Below are 25072 nucleotides of genomic sequence, written 5' to 3'. Positions count from 1 at the left end.
TGTGCGGGGATCACCGGACGGCACGGACTCAGTGGGTGGAAGGGCCTTTTTCCGCGCTGAAAACTACACAAAAAATTAGGGAGACAATGCAACGTTGACCCTGTTACCCAGGGGTCACAGTTTAAGAATAAAAGGTCGGCCATTTTAGGACTGATATGAGGAAAAACGTTTTCACCCAGAGAGTTGTGAATCTGTGGAATTCTCTGCCACAGAAGGCAGTGGAGGCCAATTCACTGGATGTTTTCAAGAGAGAGTTCAATTTAGATCTTAGGGCTAACGGAATCAAGGGATATGGGGAAAAAGCAGGAACGGGGTACTGATTGAGAATGATCAGCAATGATCACATTGAATGGTGGTGCTGGCTGGAAGGGCTGAATGGCCTCCTCCTGCACCTATTTTTCTATGTTTCCATAGGGTATCAACTGACAGGTTGAACGAAAGACACTAAACCAAAGTTTAGTAGACGTAATCATTATTACCTGGGAAGTGCAGAACAAGGGGTCTCAGCTTAAGGATAAGGGGGAAGTCTTTTAGGACCGAGATGAGAAAACATTTCTTCACACAGAGAGTGGTGAGTCTGTGGAATTCTCTGCCACAGAAGGTAGTTGAGGCCAGTTCATTGGCTATATTTAAGAGGGAGTTAGATGTGGCCCTTGTGGCTAAAGGGATCAGGGGGTATGGAGAGAAGGCAGGTACAGGTTACTGAGTTGGATGATCAGCCATGATCATATTGAATGGCGGTGCAGGCTCGAAGGGCCGAATGGCCTACTCCTGCACCTATTTTCTATGTTTCTATGTTTCTATGTTTCTACCACTGACTTACATCAGCTTATGTGCAAAGCACTGCCTACTAATAACTTCACATTGATTTACTGTCCTAGCTCAATGCTTCTTGTACTAAATCACAAGACCCATATCTCCCGAGATGCTGCCTGACCTGCTGAGTTACTCCAGCATTTTGTGAATAAATCGATTTGTACCAGCATCTGCAGTTATTTTCTTATACTCTTGGTCTCAAATGCTTGCCCGAGTGACCCAGCACAGTGCTGCAGCTGGTAGTGCTGCTGTCTCACAGCGCCAGGGACCCAGGTTCCACCCTGAGCTCGGGCGCTGTCTGTGTGGAGTTTGCACGTTCTCCCTGTGACCACGTGGGTTTTCTCCAGGTTCCTTCCACAGCCCAAAGACGTGCGGGTTTGTGGGTTAATCGGCCCCCTGTAAATTGCCCCTGGTGTGCAGGGAGTGGATGAGAAAGTGTGGTAACATGGAACTAGTGTGAACGCGTGATCGATGGTCGGCATGGACTCGGTGAGCCGAAGGGCCTGTTTCAATGCTGTATTTCCAGACTAAATTAAACTAAACACTCTTTTGGGTGGAGGGTGTAAGAAAATAACTGCAGATGCTGGTACAAATCGAAGGTATTTATTCATAAAATGCTGGAGTAACTCAGCAGGTCAGGCAGCATCTCAGGAGAGAAGGAATGGGTGACGTTTCGGGTCGAGACCCTTCTTCAGACGGATGTCAGGGGGGCGGGACAAAGGAAGGATATAGGTGGAGACAGGAAGATAGAGGGAGATCTGGGAAGGGGGAGGGGAAGAGAGGGACAGAGGAACTATCTAAAGTTGGAGAAGAAGTCAATGTTCATACCATTGGGCTGCAAGCTGCCCAGGCGAAATATGAGGTGCTGTTCCTCCAATTTCCGGTGGGCCTCACTATGGCACTGGAGGAGGCCCATGACAGAAAGGTCAGACTGGGAGTGGGAGGGGGAGTTGAAGTGCTGAGCCACCGGGAGATCAGGTTGGTTAATGCGGACTGAGCGAAGGTGTTGAGCGAAACGATCGCCGAGCCTGCGCTTGGTCTCGCCGATGTAAAGAAGTTGACATCTAGAGCAGCGGATACAATAGATGAGGTTGGAGGAGGTGCAGGTGAACATTTGTCTCACCTGGAAAGACTGTTTGGGTCCTTGGATGGAGTTGAGGGGGGAGGTAAAGGGACAGGTGTTGCATCTCGTGCGGTTGTAGGGGAAAGTGCCCGGGGATGGGGTGGTTTGGGTAGGAAGGGACGAGTGGAACAGGGAGTTACGGAGGGAACGGTCTCTGCGGAACGCAGAGAGGGGAGGAGATGGGAAGATATGGGGTGGTGGGGTCCCGTTGTAGGTGACGGAAATGTTGGTGGATGATATGTTGGATCCGCTGGCTGGTGGGGTGGAAGGTGAGAACGAGGGGGATTCTGTCCTTGTTGCGAATGGGGGTGGGGGAGCAAGAGCGGAGCTGCGGGATGTAGAAGAGACCCTAGTGAAAGCCTCATCTATAATGGAAGAGGGGAAGCCCCGTTTCCTGACGAATGAGGACATCTCTGGTGCCTCTGAGGGCAGTATTTTTCTCAGCTTCAAACTCAGGGTCTTTCTTCTTGCGAGTGTTGTTCCGATTGTTGTTTCCGGTATCCCGGACTGCCCTCCCTTTTTCGCGACCTTTCCTTCAGCTTTCTACAAGAAGCCTTCGATCTTACTGACACGACTCTGAAGTCAATCATTTCTAGTTGTCTTTCATCCTGGGACTGGACAAACAAACAAAATCAATCGTTCTTTATCAGACAAGAGTGTTATTAAAAGAGTGTTCGTGGTGGTGCAGCGGTAGAGTTGCTGCCTCACAGCGCCAGAGACCCGGTTCCATCCTGACTACGGGCGCTGTCTGTGCGGAGTTTGTACGTTCTCCCCGTGACCCGCGTGGGTTTTCTCCGAGATCTTCTCCAAGAGCTGCCGCCTCACAGCGCCAGAGACCCGGGTTCCATCCTGACTACGGATGCTGTCTGTGCGGAGTTTGTACGTTCTCCCCGTGACCACGTGGGTTTTCTCCGGGTGCTCCGGTTTACTCCAAAGGCATACAAGTTTGTAGCATAATTGGCTTTGGTGAAAAATTGTAAATTGTCCCTAGTTTGGAGGACAGTGCTAGCGTACGGGATGGTCGCTGGTCAGTGTGGGCTGAAGGGCCTGTTCCCTGTGTGTAGGATAGTGTTAGTGTGCGGGGATCGCTGGTCGGCGCGGACTTGGTGGGCTGAAGGGCCTGTTCTCTGTGTGTAGGATAGTGTTCGTGTGTGGGGATCGCTGGTCGGCACGGACTTGGTGGGCTGAAGGGCCTGTTCTCTGTGTGTAGGATAGTGTTCGTGTGTGGGGATCGCTGGTCGGCACGGACTCGGTGGGCTGAAGGGCCTGTTTCCAAGCTGTATCTCTAAAACTACAATTAAAACTAATCATAATGTTGCTCGTTCATATTTTCCTTCTTGTCTTATACTCCCTTTGTTAATGGCAGCTCCTAGCACTTTAGCATCTCTGCACTGTTTCTGCAAGGTCACACTAATGGTTATGGATGCTATCTGTCTACAGCTGTGCTCTCAGCAGCTCGAAGATGTGACCTTTCCTCCCCGTGCTTTGTTCATATAGCTTTGCTTAGAGATCCAGCATGGTGACAGGCCCTTCGGCCCAGCGGGCCCATGCCGACCCATTCACACCGGTTCTATGTTATCACATCCACTTGCTACGCACGAGGGAGAATCTACGGGGGGGCCGGTTCAGCCTCAAACCCGCAAGTCAACGGGATATAGGAGGAAACCGGAGCACCCAGAGGAAACCCACACAGTCCCAGGGAGAAAACGTGCAAACTCCGCACAGATAGCACCGGAGGTCGGGATCGAACCTGGGTCCCTGGCGCTGTGAGGCAGCAGCTCCACCCGCTGCACCACAAAGTGGTCCGAGCAGGTTCTTTCTGTCTAGTTGTCAGCATACGCCCGTATACTGTCCCGTACATACATCTCGTCTCTGGCTTTAGCATTAGTGACTCAGCGTGGAAACAGGCCCTACGGCACACCCAGTCCACACCCAGTCCACACCCAGTCCACACCCAGTCCACACCCAGTCCACACCGACCAGCGATCCCGGTACATTAGTTCTATCCCAGGGGACAATTTTTACCGAAACCAATTATGCTACAAGCCTTTGGAGCGCGGGAGGAAACCGGGGCACCTGGAGAAAACCCACGCGGTCACGGGGAGAACGTACAAACTCCGTACAGACAGCACCCGTAGTCGGGATCGAACCCGGGTCTCTGGCGCTGTGAGGCAGCAACTCTACCGCTGCGCCACCGTGCAGCCACCAAACTCTCTTTAAGAACACTCATGTCTGATAAATAAATACTTCTGGTTACACACACCAATTGGGAACCATGACAGTGGTTGCAGAGATACCTCACTGCAGACTTGCTCTCAAGCTGTGGCCTTCACTAGTCCAGGACCAGAGAGCCTCAGAATTAAAGGACGTTCCTTGAGGAACGAGGAGGAATTTCTTCAGTCAGAGGGTGGTGAATCTGTGGAATTCTTTGCCACAGACGGCTGTGGAAGCCAAGTCAGTGGATAGATTTAAAGCAGAGATAGATAGATTCTTGATTAGTACAGGGGTCAGGGGTTATCATAAGGTCATAAGGAATAGGAGCAGGATTATGCCATTCGGCCCATCAAGTCTACTCCACCATTCAATCATGGCTGATCTATCTCTCCCTCCTAACCCCATTCTCCTGCCTTCTCCCCATAACCCCTGACACCCGTACTAATCAAGAACCTATCTATCTTTGCCTTAAAAATATCCACTGACTTGGCCTCCACAGCCTTCTGTGGCAAAGAATTCCACAGATTCACCACTTTAATATGAGGAGAAGGCAGGAGAATGGGGTTAGGAGGGAGAGATCATATCATGTCATATCATATATATACAGCCGGAAACAGGCCTTTTCGGCCCTCCAAGTCCGTGCCGCCCAGTGATCCCCGTACATTAACACTATCCTACACCCACTAGGGACAAAAAATTTTTTTAACATTTACCCAGCCAATTAACCTACATACCTGTACGTCTTTGGAGTGTGGGAGGAAACCGAAGATCTCGGAGAAAACCCACGCAGGTCACGGGGAGAACGTACAAACTCCTTACAGTGCAGCACCCGTAGTCAGGATCGAACCTGAGTCTCCGGCGCTGCATTCGCTGTAAAGCAGCAACTCTACCGCTGCGCTACCGTGCCGCCCTGAATGGCGGATTAGACTTGATGGGCTGAATGGCCTAATTCTGCTCCTATCACTTATGACCTTTGCTGTTGCCGCGGTGATAAGATGTGGAGCCTGTGCCTTCAGTCCCCCATCAGTCCTGGCAGCCTCCAGCCCGGACAAGCCTGGGTGTGGTACCTAGGGTTGCCAACTGTCCTGTATTAGCCGGGACATCCCGTATTTTGGGCTAAATTGGTTTGTCCCGTATTAGGCCCGGTCAGCGTTGTATGCCCGGACACTGTAGGCCTGGACACTTGATCAGATAGCTTAGAAACATAGAAACATAGAGAACAGGTACAGGAGTAGGCCATTCGGCCTTCGAGCCAGCACTGCCATTCAATGTGATCATGGCTGATCATCCACAATTAGTACCCCGTTCCTGCTTTCTCCTCATATCCCTTGATTCCCTTAGCCCTAAGATCTAAATCCAACTCTCTCTTGAATACATCCAGTGAATTGGCCCCCACTGCCTTCTGTGGCAGAGAATTCCACAGATTCACAACTCTCTGGGTGAAAAAATGTTTCTTCATCTCAGTCCTAAATGGCCTCCCCCTTATTCTTAAACTGTGACCCCTGATTCTGGACTCCCCCAACATCGGGAACATTTTTCCTGCATCTAACCTGTCCAGTCCCTTAAGAATTTTATATGTTTCTATAGAATTCCCTCTCCTCCTTCTAAATTCCAGTGAATACAAGCCCAGTCGATCCAACCATCCAGTCAAGCAATTCCTCAATGGAGTTATTTGCTGACCACGAAAGCTCTCCTAACATTGTTCAGAATCCACCCCCCACCCCCCCCCCCTCCTTTGATCTTATAGAAACATATAAAATTCTTTAAGGATTGGACAGACTAGATGCAGGAAAAATGTTCCCCATGTTGGGGGAGTCCAGAACCAGGGGTCACACAGTTTAAGAATAAGGGGTCGGCCATTTTGGACTGAGATGAGCAAAAACGTTTTCATCCAGAGAGTTGTGAATCTGTGGAATTCTCTGCCACAGGAGGCCAATTCACTGGATGTTTTCAAGAGAGAGTTAGATTTAGCTCTTCGGGCTAAAGGATGTGGAGAAAAAGCAGGAACGGGGTACTGATTTTTGATGAACAGCCATGATCATATTGAATGGCGGTGCTGGCTCGAAGGGCCTTCTCCTGCACCTAATTTTCTATGTTTCTATGTTCCTTCAATAACATCCCAATCAGAATGGGAAGAGTTGAAGGTTCCTCCATTACCACAAGTCCTCGGTAATTTCCCTGCAGATTTGCTGCTCTGTTTCCTTTCCCTACTTGGTGGCCTGTTGTTTAATTAACTTATCATTAAACTGATGGATTCTGCCCTTGGTCACACAAGGACTCTCTCTCTCACTCTCTCTCTCTCTCCACTGTAATAATACCTTCTTTAATCAGTTCTGCCACTTTATTTTCCTTCCCTTTCTCTCCTTACAGCTGGCAAAATTTAATGCGCTGCCCTATTCTTTCTTTAAAACAATATCTAATTTACCGCTGTATTTATTCTCATGGCCTTTTTGCAACATCAGATTTCCAGCATCATTTTTATCCAGAGTTTGTGTGTTTAGGCAGCAGCACTCTCAAGCTGATTTTGTTTTTTCATAAATTCATAAGTGATAGGAGCTGAATGAGGCCATTTGGCCCATCAAGTCTACTCTGCCATCCAATCATGGCTGATCTATCTCTCTCCCCTAACCCCATTCTCCTGCCTTCTCCCCATAACCCCTGACACCCATACTAATCAATCCTGTACAAATCTAATCAATTATACAATCCTGCCTTGGTTGCACTAAGATCTTCAGACTTTTTGCACTAGGATAGTTTTTTTAGTTTAGTTTAGAGATACCACGCGGAATCAGGCCCTTCGGCCCACTGGGTCCGTGCCGACCAGCAATCCCCGCATATTAACCCTATCCAGCACCCACTAGGGGCATTTTTTACATTAATCAAGCCTTTTAACCTACAAACCTGCACATCTTTGGAGTGTGGGAGGAAATCGAAGATCTCGGAGAAAACCCACGCAGGTCACGGGGAGAACGTACAAACTATGTACAGACAGCGCCCGTAGTTGGTAGGAACCCGGGTCTCCAGCGCTGCGTTCGCTGTAAGGCAGCAAACTCTGCCGCTGCGCCATCGTGGCTTGATCTGGCCTGTTTCCGCGCTGTATCTCTAAACTAAACTAAATACATTCTAAGGGGAATAACGAGAAGAACGCTTAGTGCAAGAAAAAACTCTAATCAAGTCCGAGTGTCTCCAATGAGGTAGATACTTGCTCAGGACTGCTCTCTGGTTGTGGTGGGATGGTTCAGTTGCTGGATAACAGCTGGGAAGAAACTGTCCCTGAATCTGGACATGTGCGTTTTCACATTTCTATACCTTTTTCCTGATGGGAGAGGGGAGAAGAGGGAGTGGCCGGGGTGCGATTGGTCTTTGATTATGCTGCTGGCCATGCCGAGGCAGCGTGAGGTATAAAATGGAGTTAATGGAAGGGAGGTTGGTTTGTGTGATGGTCTGGGCTGCTTCCACAATTCTCTGCAGTTTCTTGCGGTCTTGGATGGAGCTGTTCCCAAACCAAGCTGTGGTGCATCCCGATAAAATGCTTTCTACGGCACATCTGCAGACGTTGGAGAGAGTTGTTGGGGACATGCCGAACTTCCTAAGCCTTCACAGGAAGTCGAGGTGTTGGTGTGCTTTCTTTTCCACAGCTACGATAGACTCCGCGGCGACAGGATAATTCACGGTGATGGGGAACACACACAGAAAGGTGGAGATGACACCAAGACCAGATCAATAGTGATCTGTGAATGATGGTCATGCCCCATAACACACCATTACCCTCACATCTCCTGCATCCAAGAGTCAAGAGTGTTTTATTGTTATATGTCCCAGATAGAACAATGAAATTCTTACTTGCTGCAGCACAACCGAATATGTAGACATAGTACACTGTAAATAATAATAGTCTATTGTAGTTCAGAGCTTATTTGAGGTTGTAGTGTTTAATAACCTGATGGCTGTTGGGAAGAAGCTGTTCCTGAACCTGGACGTTAGTTTTCAGGCTCCTGTACCTTCTTCCCGATGGTAGTGGTGATATGAGTGTGTGGCAGGGTGGTGTGGGTCTCTGATGATGCTGGCTGCCTTTTTGAGGCAGCGACTCGGATAAAACCCTTCGATGGTGGGAGGTCAGAGATGGACTATGCATCCTAATCCATCTTAATCCAGAGCCAAGTGTTCTTGGGAGGGAGATTCCCATTCTTCCCAGCTCTGGGCACCCTGATCGTACACATCTACCAAGGATAACCATTCCTCTCCCTTCTGAATAAAGACCAAGACTCGCACAGGGTGAGCCAAAAAAACGATTACGTAAGACTTTATTACAGATTCAACTTTCAAACGTAAAAAAGGTAGGCTGTCTATAAAAAGTAATATTCTCACGGATATTGTACATCCTAGGGATACATTTAAGCCCCATTATTTGTTCCATGTTGGATGAAGCAGAGATCAGCAAACTGCTGTCTAAGCACCAGATTCATTCACTATACGTCCGGGCTAGATGTTGCTTGAATGATAGGCCCTCATTCAGTCATGGATCACTCTGTAGCATTCGAACCAGTGTCTGCAACAAAAGTAAAGAAAGACTCACATTAGGGTTTTTCATTGATTGATTGATTGATTGAAAGATCCAGCAGGGAAACAGGCCCACCGAGTCCATGCCGACCATCAATTACCCGCTCTCAGTAGTTCTATGTTATCCCACTTTCTCATCCACTCCCTACACAATAGGGGCAATTTACAGAGGACAATTAACCTACAACCCCGCATGTCTTTGGGATGTGGGGGGAGACCGGAGCACCCGGAGGAAACCCATGTGGTCACAGGGAGAACGTGCGAACTCCACACAGATGCCACCCAAGGTCAGGATCACACCTGGGTCCCTGGCACCAAAGCAGCAGCTCCACCCGCTGTGCCACTAAGACACATTTCCCCACAATGTGATATTACATAAAGTCATAGAGGGTACAATGTGGAAACAGGCCCTTCGTCCAACTTGCCCACACCAGCCAACATGTCCCAGCTACACTAGTCCCACCCACCTGCGTTTGGTCCATATCCCTCCAAACCTGTCCTATCCATGTACATGTCCAACTGTTTCTTAAACATTGGGATAGTCCCAGCCTCAACTACCTCCTCTGGCAGCTTGTTCCATACACCCACCACCCTTTGTGTGAAATAGTTACCCCTCAGATTCCTATTAGATCTTTTCCCCTTCACCTTAAACCTATGTCCTCTGGTCCTCTACTCTGGGCAAGAGAATCTGTGTATCTACCCGATCTGTTCCTCTCATGATTTTATACACCGTAAATTTCAAACTGCAATTTCCCCTCTAGTTTCCCACAATGTCCTCAGTTATATCTGATATCAGTGGTGAAGACACAAGTAGCAACTCAAGCTGAGGTCATCTCATTCTTGGCCGCCTCATGTTTTAGTCAATTCCACAAGGTTCTCCTGGGCTTTACAAATCAGCTGAGGTACAAAACACCAGATATTTTGAAGACTTGCTTTTAACCATCATATCCATCTACCCCAATGCCTGCAGACGCATCTACGTCTAATCTAATATCGTACCCTAATCAATTAGCCTCCTATGGTCAGAAGGAATAGGAGTAGAATTAGGCCATTCGGCCCATCAAGTCTACTTCACCATTCAATCATGGCTGATCTATCTCTCCCTCCTAACCCCATTCTCCTGCCTTCTCCCCATAACCTCTGACACCCGTACTAATCAACAGTTAAGTAATGGGACACTTGGAAGTTTAGCTCCTATTCTCCACAGCTTTAAAGTGCGAGGGGTAATGTTTAAAGGAGATGTGCCTGACAATTATTTAAAAAGCAGAGGTGGTGGAACGTGGTGCCGGAGGTGGTGGTTCAGGCAGATATGTTAGCGGCAATTAAGGGGCTGTTGGATCGGCGTCTGGATATGCAGGGAATGGATGATGCACAGGTAGATGCTGTACGACTGAGCACTGCTGTACCACTCAGCACAACTGACCACTGCTGTACCACTCAGCACAACTGAGCACTGCTGTACCACTGAGCACTGCTGTACCACTGACAACTGCTGGATAACCGAGCACTGCTGGACAACCGAGCACTGCTGTACAACCGAGCACTGCTGTACCACTGGGCGCTGCTAGACCACTGAGCGCTGCTAGACCACTGAGCGCTGCTGTACCACTGGGCACTGCTGTACCACTGGGCACTGCTGTACAACTGAGCACTGCTGTACCACTGAGCACTGCTGTACCACTGAGCACTGCTGTACCACTGAGCACTGCTGTACCACTGGGCACTGCTGTACCACTGGGCACTGCTGTACCACTGAGCACTGCTGTACCACTGAGCACTGCTGTACCACTGAGCACTGCTGTACCACTGAGCACTGCTGTACCACTGAGCACTGCTGTACCACTGAGCACTGCTGTACCACTGAGCACTGTACAACTGAGCACTGCTGTACCACTGCGCACTGCTGTACCACTGAGCACTGCTGTACCACTGAGCACTGCTGTACCACTGAGCACTGCTGTACCACTGAGCACTGCTGTACCACTGAGCACTGCTGTACCACTGCTGTACCACTGAGCACTGCTGTACCACTGAGCACTGCTGTACCACTGAGCACTGCTGCACAACTTACCACTGCTGTACCATTAACCACTGCTCTCTCGAGTCCAAGGAGCTCAGAGCTGAGCAAACACACACCAGTTTAGTGACCCCTACACACGTTCAATTAATTCTAATTCAATTGGAAGGGTGGGCTGCAAGGGACACAGGGTTTTGGTTGATCATCGTTGCTGGCTTTGATTTGTCTTTTTGCGTACCTTTCATTCATTTGTCCGTGGTATCTCTTCCTATCCCTAATTTCCCTCTCCCCTGACTCTCAATCTGAAGAAGATTAGTACGGGTGTCAGGGGTTATGGGGAGAAGGCAGGAGAATGGGATTAGGAGGGAGAGATAGATCAGCCATGTTTGAATGGCAGAGTAGTCTTGATGGGCCGAATGGCCTAATTCTGTTCCTATCACTTGTGACCATATAAGGGTTGTGAACCAAAACATCACCTGTTCCTTTTCTCCAGAGATGCTGCCTGACCCGCTGTTAATCCAACATTTTGTGCCTATCTTCGGTGTAAACCAGCATCTTACACATTATTATAGTTATTAAAAATGCATGTGCCTGTCATTTTTAAACGTTTACAATAGAATATTTAATTGTTAGCACTTTAAGTCACTTGGCAGCAGGTACGGTCTGGAGCTGTGTTATATCAGCTGTCCAATGAAACTGTGGGACTTGCAACCAAGAGCTGGGGCAGCACAGTGGCGCAGCGGTAGAGTTGCTGCCTTACATCACTTACAGCGCCAGACACACGGGCTCCATCCCGGCTAGGGGCTGTCCGTACCCAGTTTGTACCTTCTCCCCATGATCGTCTGGGTTTTCTCCAAGATTTTTGGTTTCCTCCCATACTTCAAAGACGTAGTTGTGCAGGTTAATTGGCTTGGTAGAAATGTAAATTGTCCCTAGTGTGTGTGTGTGTAGGGTAGCGTTAATGTGCGGGGATCGCTGGTCGGCGCGGACCCAGTGGGCCTGTTTCCACCCTTTATCTCTAAAACTGAAAACTAAAACCTCCTGCACTGAGTACTCAGGTTACAACCTCCTTGTCACCAGGGAATCTGTTCAGGGTGGGTGTGGGTTTGGACGTTAGCCGAGTGGCAAGCTGTTGGGAGGGTACAGGCTACCAATGCCCAGCCTGTGTACATGCTGTACTGCGGAGCGAGGTGTTGGGAGACCGGTGGAACGGATCTGGTAGTTTTCGCGGGGCTGCAGCTATTTTCTGCTGCGTGCGAACTTGGCTAGTTAGAACATGGCTGTGTTAGTAACTTGCGAACCGTTCAGCTTCCAGTTCACGGACGTAACCCAGTCCCAACCCAGAGACAACCCATATTCTGAGAAAGGGTCTTCTGTTCTGAAGACAGATACAAAATATTTTCATAACTTCGTAAGTGATAGGAGTAGAATTAGGCCATTCGACCCATCAAATCTACTCTGCTATTTAATCACGGCTGATCTATCTCTCCCTCCTAACCCCATTCTCCTGCCTTCTCCCCATAACCTCATTACGTTGTTAATACTTTTAATATTTTGTGTAGACATTTGGACAAGCGCATGCATAGTAAATATATTAGAACGATACGGGCCAAAGGCAGGCAAACGGAACTAGCTTAGATAGAAGGGAGACACAAAATGCTGGAGTAACTCAGCGGGTCAGGCAGCATCTCTGGAGAGAAGGAATGGGTAACGTTTCGGGGTCGAGACCCTTCTTCAGACTTAGATAGGGAATCTCGGTCGGCATGGACGAGTTTCTGTGCTGCATGACTCCACGACTATTTAAGATCAGGAGACCAATTTAAAGGTGATCTGAAGAGTAAGTTTCTCACACAAAGAATGTTTATCTGGATTGAGCTGTCAGACACTGACCCAACTATCACCTCTAAGTAGCGTTGCCAACTATCTCACTCCCCAATACGGGACAAGGTGACGTCACCGCCCCGCGCCCCACGTGACCTCACCCAGCCAGCGGCCACGTGCTCACGCTCCACAAATGGCGGCCGCCCGGGCCAGGAGGCAGGTTGCTACCTCCATTAGGGCAATGGAGTGTGTTCGCCCAACGGAGGTTGTATAGCAACCCGCCTCCCGGCCCACGGGCCCAATATGGGACAAGGGCAGTCCCGTACGGGACAAACCAATTTAGCCCAAAATACGGGATGTCCCGGTTAATACGGGACAGTTGGCAACCCTACCTCTAAGTGGCATTTGGGCAGGTACTTGGACTCTTACTTCAGCCCTTTAGCTCCCAGTATAATTCAATAGACACAGGAGGAGGCCATTCGGCCCTTCGAGCCAGCACCACCATTCAATGTGATCATGGCTGATCATTCTCAATCAGTACCCCGTTCCTGCCTTCTCCCCATACCCCCTGACTCCGCTATCCTTAAGAGCTCTATCTAGCTCTCTCTTGAATGCATTCAGAGAACTGGCCTCCACTGCCTTCTGAGGCAGAGAATTCCACAGATTGACAACTCTCTGACTGAAAAAGTTTTTCCCTCATCTCTGTTCTAAATGGCCTACCCCGTAGTCTTAAACTGAGGCCCCTTGTTCTGGACTCCCCCAACATTGGGAACATGTTTCCTGCCTCTAACGTGTCCAACCCCTTAATAATCTTATATATTCCTCATGAAATTCATTCTTTAGAATCCACATCTCATTTTGATCTATCTCTGTTTACATCGTTGTTGAAACTCCTCGATTCTTTTTATATATACTGTATCCATACTAATTCACTCTCACTTCTCCCTCTAAGCAGTTTTCTGGTAATTGATTCCAAAAAACTCTGGCAATGCACAAACTTGCTGCTCTTCCTAATACTGTTGTACACTTCTTTTGATGTTAGAAGGTCTTTAACCTTAATTAGCCACAAATGGATCGCCTTTCTTGTGCAGATTTCTCCCTGGTGGAATGCACACTTGTTGGAAAGTCTGAAGTTTCTTTAAATGGCACCCAGAGGTGGCGTGCGAACGAAAGGTGACTTGAAGGGAAATCTTTACAATGCAGCAACAGTTTGGTCTGGATTGCACTGCCAGGGGTAGCAGCGGAAGTAAATTATTTTATCTAATTTCCCCATCTATCCCGGTCGATGTATCCCTGATATCTACATAACCACCCAGTCCTATCGAACTGCCTTTCTCTTGAACTAAACAGAACATTTGCTCGTTTGCCTTCACCCCAGAGTGTCATTTACCACACGGATAATTATCCCAGCTTCATTACACAAGAAACAGTCAGAGATGGCCTGTTCCCTAGTTGCTCGAGTAACATTGCTCCAAAAAGCAATGCCCCAAACATCTCCACATTACTATTGCCAACAGGATTTGCCTCGTCTCTGTGAAGATTGAAGTCCCTCATGATTGCATTTGCCATCGGCATCTCTTATTACTTGATTAACACTCACAGATTGTATTACAATTAGCGAGCCTGTTAACCGTTTAATCCAGTATTATTTTATCCCATTTGACACCCACACTGATCACAATTGTTCTTTCAGGTCAAGATCCTACCTCACTGCTGCCCATTGATCAGCTTCTCCCCTTATCTGACGTTCATGCTTTAGACTTTAGAGAGATAGTGCGGAAACAGGCCCTTCGGCCCACTGAATCCGTGCCGACCAGCGATCACCCCGTACACTAGCACAATCCTACACACACTAGGGACAATTTACAATTTTCCCCAAAGTCAATTAACCTACAAACCTGTATGTTTTTGGAGTGTGGGAGGAAATCGGAGCACGGAGAAAGCCCACGCAGGTCACAGGGAGAACGTACAAACACTGTACAGTCAGCACCTGTAGTCAGGATGGAACATGGGTCTCTGGCGCTGTGAGGCAGCAACTCTACCGCTGTTTCACTCTCCCTTTCCTCTCCTCTCCTGACACCCCTTTGTTTCCTTTTCATCTGCAGTCTTTGTCCACCTGTCTGCCAATCAACCCACGCTCATCTCTATCCACCTATCACTTGCTCTTTGTCTCATCCCCACCTCTTTTCCAACTTTCTCCCCTCGATCACAATCAGGCTGAAGAAGGGTCCCAACCCAAAACGTTGCCAATCCACGTTCTCCAGAGATGCTGCCTGACCCACTGAGTTATTCCAGCAGATTGCTTTATGTGTTAAACCAGCACCTGCAGTGAAAGCCATTGAGTCCTACAGTGTGGAAACAGGCCCTTTGGCCCAACTTGCCCATACTGGCCCATCTAGACTAGTTCTACCTGTCTGGTTTTGGCCCGGATTCCTCAAAGCCGATCCCATCCATGTACCTGCCTAAATGTTTCTTAAACCTTGTGATGGTATGTGCCCCAACCACTCCTCTGGCAGCTCGTTCCTTATACCTACCACCCTTTGTTTAAAACAAGTTGCCCCTCGCACATTTCTATCTTTCCCCACTCACCTTAAACCAATTCTGCATAGAGGTGCATTTACCCTCTCATGATCTTATACACCTCTGTAAGATCACCCCTCATCCTCCTGCGCTCAATGGAATATAGTCCTAGCCTGCTCAACCTCTTTCTATAGTTCAGGCCCTCGAGTCCTGCCAATATCCTCTGAATCTTTTCTCACCCTTTCCCACTGGCCGGTGCGGACTCAGTGGGCCTAAGGGCCTGTTTCTGCATTGTACCTCTAAACTAAACTAAAAAGAATTCTGGACATCACAATCTAGGAAGAACAAAATTCCAAGAGGGTGCGGGAAGAGTACACTTGAATGATTCTGTGGATGAAGGATTTCAGTTGCAAGGTTTGATTGGAAAATGATTTGTAGACACAAGGAACTGCAGATGCTGGTTTACAAAACAAGACAAATGCCGGAGTAACTCAGCGAGTCAAGCAGCTCCTCTGGAGGACATGTATAGGTGACGTATCGGGACGGGGCCCTTCTCTAAAGAAGGATCACAACCCGAAACGTCACCTAAACTTGTCCTCCACAGATGTTGCCTGCTGAATTACTCCAGCACTTTGCGCTTTTTTTTGGAGTATGATTTGCATGGCTGTGGGGAAAAAAACAAACAAGTAAAACCAGACTAACAAGATAGCTCAACTAGGAGCTAGAAAACGATTCCATGTCAAATGGCCTAATTCTGCAGAGCGGACACCTTTGGTGTTTGAAGAGGAGTGGGGTAGACCCGAAGCAAAGAACGGCACGGTGGTGCAGCGGTAGAGTTGCTGCCTTGAAGCGCCAGAGACCCAGGCTCCATCCTGACTACAGGTGCTGTTTGTACGGAGTTTGTACGTTCTCCCTGTGAGCTGCGTGGGTTTTCTCAGTGACCTCTGTTTTCCTCCCACACTACAAAAACGTGTCTTTGTAGGTTAATTGGCTTGGTATAAATGTAAATAGGATAGTGTTAATGTGCGGCGATCACTGGTCGGTGTGGACTCGGTGGGCCGAAGGGCCTGTATCTCTAAACTAAACCAAAACACCTCTGGGAGGGTCATTTGCTGATGGCTCCATAACAGGATATATAGCTAATGTCCAGGAATCGTGACTGGATCATAGTAAAATAGCATTTAAAGAAAACAGATTGGGTAGATAGAACAATATTACTTGAAGCCAAAAATGTTTTATACAAGATTAGGAGAGGGATTTTATAGCAGAGCACAGGAGAAACAAATCGAGAGCTGTATGATGAGGCAGGGGTACAGCAGCCGTGCATTGCCTTAATAGTGTGATTCAGTGGGAAATCCATTTTTTATGCCAATCCACATTGGGTTATTTGTCTGCACTGTGTCCGATCCCTCTGATCACTTCTAGAGTTAAAAGATCACTTATAAAGGGACTAAGAGGCAGATTGGATAAAGAAAAGGGATTTGAAAATCATAGAGAAAGGATAATGGACAATAATCTGGGTGATTTGTTACCAGGCAATTCCGTGGAGGGCCTGTACTCAGTTAAAACAATGAATACTTGTGGTGTTCACCTCTTCACCAGCTACAGCTCTGCATTCACTGACCCTTCTCAATAGCCGTACAGTGACATGGTTACCATGGCTAGCAATTAAAACAGAACCGCTATCCAGTGTAAGGAAAAAACTGCAGATGCTGGTTAAAATCGAAGGTAGACAATAGACAATAGGTGCAGGAGTAGGCCATTCGGCCCTTCGAGCCAGCACCGCCGTTCAATGTGATCATGGCTAATCATTCTCATTCAGTACCCCGTTCCTGCCTTCTCCCCATACCCCCAGACTCCGCTATCTTTAAGAGCTCTATCTAACTCTCTCTTGAAAGTATCCAGAGAATTGGCCTCCACTGCCTTCTGAGGCAGAGAATTCCACAGATTTACAACTCTCTGAGTGAAAAGGTTTTTCCTCATCTCCGTTCTAAATGGCCTACCTCTTATTCTTAAACTGTGGCCCCTGGTTCTGGACCCCCCCCCCCCCTCCCCCCCAACATTGGGAACATGTTTCCTGCCTCTAGCGTGTCCAATCCCTTAATAATCTTATATGTTTCAATAAGATACCCTCTCATCCTTCTAAATTCCAGTGTATATGCCGAGTCGCTCCAGTCTTTCAACATACGACAATCCCGCCATTCTAGGAATTAACCCAGTGAACCTACACTGCACTCCCTCAATAGCAAGAATGTCCTTCCTCAAATTTGGAGACCACCCCCTCCCCTAACATCAGTCTGAAGAAGGTGCTGCCTGACCCGCTGAGTTACTCCAGAACCGTTATCCTTTCAGGCAAATACAGATATTCCATATTAAAATTAAATTTCTAGAGCTGCAAACTAAAAAAACATCTAACTGAATTTAAAAACCACAAAAAAAAAGATTGGTATTAAGTAGGGACAAAAGAAACTGCAGGTGCTGGTTGACAAATAAAAAACACAAAGCGCTGGAGTGACCCAAAACGTTACCTGTCTGTATCACCTCAGGGTAACTAACAACCCAATGGTATGAACATTGAATTTAGACATACAACGCAGCCACAGGCCCTTTGGCCCACCGAGTCCGTGCCGACCAGCGATCTCCGTACACTAGCACTATCCTACACACTAGGGACTATTTCCAATTTTTATTGAAGACAAATAACCAACAAACCTGCACGTCTTTGGAGTGTGGGAGGAAACCTGAGTACCACGCGGTCACAGGGAGAACGTACAAATTCCGTACAGACAGCACCCGTGGTCAGATTCGTACCCAGGTCTCTGGCGCTGCAAGGTGCAAACTCCACCGCTGCCCCACCGTGCCACCCACTGATTTTGCCAATTTTAGGTAACCCCACTCCTTTGGTCCTCCCCTCTCTTTCCATTACTGCACCCGTTCCTCTCACTATCCCACCTCCACTTTCTCCTGTCCTCTTCCACCTATGTCCCTCCCTCCGGCTGCACACTTCACTCTTATCATATCATATCATATATATACAGCCGGAAACAGGCCTTTTCGGCCCTCCAAGTCCGTGCCGCCCGGCGATCCCCGTACATTAACACTATCCTACACCCACTAGGGACAATTTTTACATTTACCCAGCCAATTAACCTACATACCTGTACGTCTTTGGAGTTATCTGATACATCTTTTGTCTGTTTAATACCTCCTGTTTTTTCACCCATCTTCCAATCAACCCCCCCCCTCACCTGTATCCACCTATCACTTGCTAGGCTTTGTCCTGCCCACACCTCTTTGAAAGCTTTCTTCCCTCCAATCAGTCTGAAGAAGGGTCCCAACCAAAAACATTGCCTGGCCATGCCCTCCAGAGATGCTGCCTGACCCACTGAGTTATTCCAGTGCTGTGTGTTTTATTATGTAGTATTAAGTCTTAGTTAATGCAAGATAAAAAGACAGTTACTAATACTGAAATATTCAGACCACACAAGGCTTAGTCGTCAAACCCCAACTCACTTTTGCCATCGCAGGCTACAATCTTCACTTTATCGACTTTCACTAGTTCAGTGACCTCTCGGAACTCCACATCATTGAGGACAAATGTCCACACGTTATCGCAGAATCTGTACGTATTCAGAGAGCCCTTTAAAATAAGCAAAACCATGAAACAATTCACTAATTAAGATTATAAACCGTCAATCATTTTAATTTGAAAGATAACACAGCAAAAACGTTTACAGTTACAAGAGATCGCAGGTCAACATCTATCTCCAAGTTTAGGCTAGAGCAGCGATCAAATGCACCCATTTCAAGATTCCCTGAAATAGGCTGGGGCGGCACAGCGATGGAGCTGCTGCCTTACAGCGCCAGAGACCCCGGTTCGATCCTGACTATGGGTTCTGTGTGTAGGAGTGCTAGTGTACGGCGATCGCTGGTCGGCAGGGGCTCAATGGGCCAAAGGGCTTGTTTCTGCACTGTATCTCTGTAACTAAACTAAAAAGGCCGAACATTGACACCAAAGATAATAGAGCAGAGCAAAATAGACCACTCGACCCTAAAAACCGTAGTATGTCATGGCGCCATTTTAGTAGGCAGAAACTTGCAGAAACATTTTTAAAGAAAAAGAATAAAAATCTGTGAATTGATAGGTGATATATAATTCTGCATTTTTATGGTATCATCACACGTACTGTTCCCCCAAAATACTGATTACACTACGAGAGGCATAGCGAATGGCGGGTTTTGCTTACTAAAATGGCGGACGTTACGCTCCTTTGCGTACTACACCTCAGTATAGGCGATTTCAACGGAGTGGTTCATCTTGCTCCTCTAGTATCTTTGCTTAACACTTACCCCAGCTGTGCAGAATTCAAGCCTCACAATCCCCTTCCCATCCTGCAAACGGACATCTCCCTTCACATCCCCCACCTGTGACACTCCACCCCTTTGCCTTCTAATATCCTACTGCACTCTGCACACTTCCACTGCATCTGAACTAGCCTGGCAGGTTGGGGAGACTGAACATAAATACAGCGGGTTAACTGTAGAACTGGAAATGGAAGGCAGAAAATGGGAGTTTGTAAAGGAGGACAAAGGTTGGAAAAATCGACAAAAGGCAACTGAGCTGTGCTCAGCATTACATAACCAAACAAGCATCAGGAATAGGCCAACAATACAAAAACCCAGAAAGACAACGTAAATTTTAGTCATTACTCATATCATATGGTTTAAAGGAGGACAGGGAGGGCAGTGCAATGTTCATGTTTATAAGTTCTCGGAACAGAATTGGGCCATTCGGCCCATCAAGTACACTCCGCTATTCAATCATGGCTGATCCATCTTTCCCCCTCAAACCCAATCTCCTGCCTTCTCCTCATAACCTCTGGCACCCTTACTAACCAAGAATCTGTCAATCTCCATGTAAAAATATCCATCTGTGGAATTCTCTGCCTCAGAAGGCAGTGGAGGCCAATTCTCTGAATGCATTCAAGAGAGAGCTAGATAGAGCTCTTAAAGATAGCGGAGTCAGGGGGTATGGGGAGAAGGCAGGAACGGGGTACTGATTGAGAATGATCAGCCATGATCACATTGAATGGTGGTGCTGGTTCGAAGAGCCGAATGGCCTACTCCTTCACCTATTGTCTATTGACTTCTGTGACAATGAATAGCAAAGATTCACCACCCTCTGTATAAAGAAATTCCTCCTCATCTCCGTTCGAAAGGTACGTCCTTTTATTCTGAGGCTATGGCTTCTGGTCCTAGACTCCCCCATTAGTGGAAACATCCTCCACACACCCACTCTAACCAGGCCGTTCACTATTCGGCAAGTTTCCAGCCACAGTTTTGATTCAGACACGGATAGAGGGGATACAAAGAATAGGAATATCAGTTAAGGAGATAATGACAGTTATGCAAAGGAACAATGTCAACAGACCCTTCGGACAACACTGACCATCAATCCCCGTTCACATAAGTCTTATGTTAGCCCACTTTCCCGTCCACTCAGTACATGTGGAAATTTACAGAGGTCAATTAATCTATTAATACTACTGGGACATAGAAGGAAACCCTCACGGACAAAGGGAGAACGTGCAAACTCCAGACAGCGATCATCTAAGGTCAGGGTTAAACATAGGTCTCTGGTGCTGTGAGCAAAAAATTGAAACGGGAGGAAAGGATCACACGGAAAAGCCAATTATACCTGAAGTAATTAAGCACATCTAAATTGGAAAAGATAACTTGAAAATGTCTCAGAGTAATGTGGGAGGAGGAATGGGAATGTGACTAAGGGAGAGATTCATGTGGTCCAGAGTTCTCAAGGCAATATAGTCAGGTTGGGGGGGGCTGCAAAATCGAGACATCTTTATCCAGATGCCCGAGTACTGAGATAGAATTTGGCAAAAATTGAAACTTTTATGAGAAACGAAGAGCTCAACATTAGAAAAGCACTGAAATGCCAATAATAAACCTTTACAAGAAGGATAAAAGTGAAATGAAAAGGGTATTAAAGCAGAGAGATCAAGAACAGATGATGGTAAGCTAAACAACAAAAAACCTCCATCTGCTGATCAAAACCCCTCACCTGTATCCACCCATCAATTGTCCCACAACTCTGTTCCAGCTTTCTCCCCTCCCTACTACAATCAGTCTGAAGAAGGGTTCTGACCCAAAAGGTCACCTATCCCTGTCCTCCAGAGATGCTGCCTGACCTGCTGAGATGCTCCAGCGCTTTGTGCTTTGAAAAAATATACAGGTTTTATCGGTACTTTAGTCTAAGACAGAGATCTCCAAACTATAGCCCGCGGGCCACATCCGGCCGGCAGCAAGCTCTTAGGGGGCGGGGACTGGAGGCAGAAGCTGCTGGCGAAGGTTCATCGGAGAGCGGATCACCACCGACCAAGAGCCGGGACAAGGCGAGAGATCGCATCGCAGCGCCCCCTCGCAAACACCAAGCCCAAGGAAACCTCCCTCCTCGCCACCGCAGCTCACCCGGGGCAGAGAGAGAGGGGATGGGGGGGAGAGTCAATAGACAATAGGTGCAGGAGTAGGCCATTCGGCCCTTCGAGCCAGCACCACCATTCAATGTGATCATGGCTGATCATTCTCAATCAGTACCCCGTTCCTGCCTTCTCCCCATACCCCCTGACTCCGCTATCCTTAAGAGATCTATCTAGCTCTCTCTTGAAAGCATTCAGAGAATTGGCCTCCACTGCCTTCTGAGGCAGAGAATTCCACAGATTTACAACTCTCTAACTGAATAAGTATTTCCTCATCTCCGTTCTAAATGGCCTACCCCTTATTCTTAGTTTAAGCCCCTAGTTGGCCCCTAGTTGTGGACTCCCCCAACATTGGGAACATGTTTCCTGCCTCTAGCGTGACCAACCCCTTAATAATCTTATATGTTTCAATAAGATCCCCTCTCATCCTTCTAAATTCCAGTGTATACAAGCCTAGCCGCTCCAGTCTTTCAACATACGACAGTCCCGCCATTCCGGGAATTAACCTAGTGAACCTACGCTGCACGCCCTCAATAGCAAGAATATCCTTCCTCAAATTTTGTGGTAGAGGGAGCAGCGGGAGAGAGCGGGAGCGGGGGAAGGGTGTCAGAGGGTCCGGTGAAGGAGCGCCGCCACTTGCGGGGGCTGCTCCCTCCCCCCCTCCCTCTCTCTCTCCCAGAGCCAGTGAGATCTGCGCCGCTCCTCCACTCTCTTCCCCGGCCCCGACTCCCTCGAACACAGCGAAATAAGAAAGAAATACAAGTGAAATTTCCCTCCTCGTCGCCACTCATCCCGGGGATGAGGGGCTTCTGAGCAACAACTACATTTGTGTTTGTTCTTAAAACTCTGTACAGACAGTACCCATAGTCAGGATCAAACCTGGGTCATTGGTGCTGTAAGACGGCAGCTCTACCGCTGCGCTGCCCTACAGGTCTATGTTCATGAGAACAGAATGGCGTCCATGATGATAAGAGTAGCCCACGACATCTAGTTGATGGGGTGGGGATATGGAGCAGGAGGAGCTCAGTGTTACCGACTGAAGTCAGTGTTTTTGTTGGTAGAACAAGACCAAAGAAATATTTTGATGCCCAAGCACTGGAAGAACGACAAATGATCTCACCCTGAAGTTGACTCGATTGCGTACTCTCTGAGCCAAGGCATTATTGATCGCTTTGTCAAACTGTAGCAGGACTTGCAGTGCCAACTGAGGAGTGATCTGTTGAGACTAAAGAGAGAGTAGAAAAAATCAACTCATGCGAGTGGAATTGATTACAATCAAAGGAGGGTACAACAGTCTCCTTGTGAATGTGTGGGAGGCGAGAGGGGCAGTTGTGGGGAGAGAGGGGTTTTGGGGGAGGGGAGAGGGGGTTTTAGGGGAGAGAGGGGTTTTGGGGGGGAGATGGGTTTTGGGAGGGGGGTTTTGGGGGGAGAGGGGTTTTGGGAGGGGAGAGGGGTTTTGGGAGGGGAGAGGGGTTTTGGGGGGGAGAGGGGTGTGGGGGGGAGAGAGGGGTGTGGGGGGGAGAGAGGGGTGTGTGGGGGGGAGAGAGGGGTGTGGGGGGGGGAGAGAGGGGTGTGGGGGGGGGAGAGAGGGGTGTGGGGGGAGAGAGGGGTGTGGGGGGAGAGAGGGGTGTGGGGGGAGAGAGGGGTGTGGGGGGAGAGAGGGGTGTGGGGGGAGAGAGGGGTGTGGGGGGAGAGAGGGGTGTGGGGGGGGAGAGGGGTGTGGGGGGGGGAGGGGTGTGGGGGGGAGAGAGAGGGGTGTGGGGGGGGGGAGAGAGAGGGGTGTGGGGGGGGGAGAGAGGGGTGTGGGGGGGGGGAGAGAGGGGTGTGGGGGGGTGCGAGGTTGTGTGAGGTTGTTGTTGGGGGTGTGTGAGGTTGTTGTTGGGGGGGTGAGGTTGTGGGGGGTGAGGCTGTTGGGGGGGGTGAGGCTGTTGGGGGGGTGAGGTTGTTGGGGGGGTGAGGTTGTTGGGGGGGTGAGGTTGTTGGGGGGGTGAGGTTGTTGTTGTTGTGTGAGGTTGTGGTTAGCCTGTTGTTGTGAGGCTGTTGTGGGGGGGTGTGAGGTTGTGGGGGGGGGGTGTGAGGTTGTGGGGGGGGGGGTGTGAGGTTGTGGGGGGGGTGAGGTTGTTGTTGGGGCGGGGGCGGGGGGGGGAGAGGCGGCGCGCAGACCAGGCCTGTTGTGAGCTGGCGTCGTCGCCCCAGTGTCGGGGCCGAGGCTGAAGTCGGTGTCGCTTCCCCCCACGGGTGGGGTGGGGTGGGGTGGGGTGTGCCCCGGCCCGGTCGCGGTACCCGTACCTGTATGAGCTCGTCCAGGCTCTCCTGCAGGCTGTTGCCCAGCGTGGTGTTGCGGTACAGCTGGTACGCCATGGCCGCGGCCCGGCAACACTGCGCACGCGCCGTGTCCGGCAACACTGCGCACGCGCCGTGTCCGGCAACACTGCGCACGCGCCGTGCCCGGCCAACCGCCGCCCAACCGCCGGCGGCTGCACTGCGCAGTCGCGCGCGCGCGGTCACGGTGGCGCGGCGGGAGAGTCCCCGCCTCACAGCCGGAGACCCGGGTTCGATCCCAACCACGGCCGCCGTCTGTACGGAGTTTGTACGTTCTCCCCGTGACCTGCGTGGGTTTTCTCCGAGATCTTCGGTTTCCTCCCACACTCCAAAGACGTGCAGGTTTGTAGGCTAATTGTAGGTTGGTATAAATGTAAAATAAAAACTTCCTAGTGTGTGTATGTATGGTTGTGTTAAAAATTGTCCCCAGTGGGTGTAGGATACTTCAAGTGTAGTCCTTCCAGTATAGACTCTTCGGAAGTGATGACCACAAGACACACACAACACACACACACACACACAACACACAACACACACACACACACAACACACACACACACACAACACACACACACACACACACAACACACACACACACACACACACAACACACACACACACACAACACACACACACACACACACACACAACACACACACACACACACACAACACACACACACACACACACACAACACACACACACACACACACACAACACACACACACACACACACACAACACACACACACACACAACACACACACACACACACACACACAACACACACACACACACACACAACACACACACACACACACACACAACACACACACACACACACACAACACACACACACACACAACACACACACACACAACACACACACACACAACACACACACACACAACACACACACAACACACACACACACACACAACACACACACACAACACACACACAACACACAACACATACACAACACACACACAACACACACACACACGCATACACAACACACACACAACACACACACAACACATACATACACACAACAGCCTCTATGGCTCACCCTCAAAAATCATCAGTAAACTTCAACACATTCAAAGCTCCGCTGCCCGTCTACTCACCCACTCCCCGATCCGTGACCATATCACCCCCGTCCTTTACAAACTCCACTGGCTCC

General features: G+C 48.9%; 1 protein-coding gene across 1 annotated transcript; it reads right to left on the bottom strand.

The window, feature by feature from the left end:
- Positions 1-8429: 8429 nt before the first annotated feature.
- On the bottom strand, positions 8430-23959 carry gtf2a2 (general transcription factor IIA, 2). The gene is made up of 4 exons (XM_078429853.1): positions 23855-23959; positions 22686-22790; positions 18585-18711; positions 8430-8702 (listed from the first exon to the last, which is right to left on the bottom strand). Exons 1-4 carry the CDS (start codon positions 23924-23926, stop codon positions 8677-8679), a joined length of 330 nt encoding a protein of 109 aa, XP_078285979.1. The 5' UTR covers positions 23927-23959; the 3' UTR covers positions 8430-8676.
- Between the last annotated feature and the right edge of the window lie 1113 nt (positions 23960-25072).

This window comes from Rhinoraja longicauda, chromosome 38 (genome assembly GCF_053455715.1).
Source record: "Rhinoraja longicauda isolate Sanriku21f chromosome 38, sRhiLon1.1, whole genome shotgun sequence".
Classification (NCBI taxonomy): Eukaryota; Metazoa; Chordata; class Chondrichthyes; order Rajiformes; family Arhynchobatidae; genus Rhinoraja; species Rhinoraja longicauda.
This window is presented reverse-complemented; position numbering and strand designations above follow the sequence as displayed.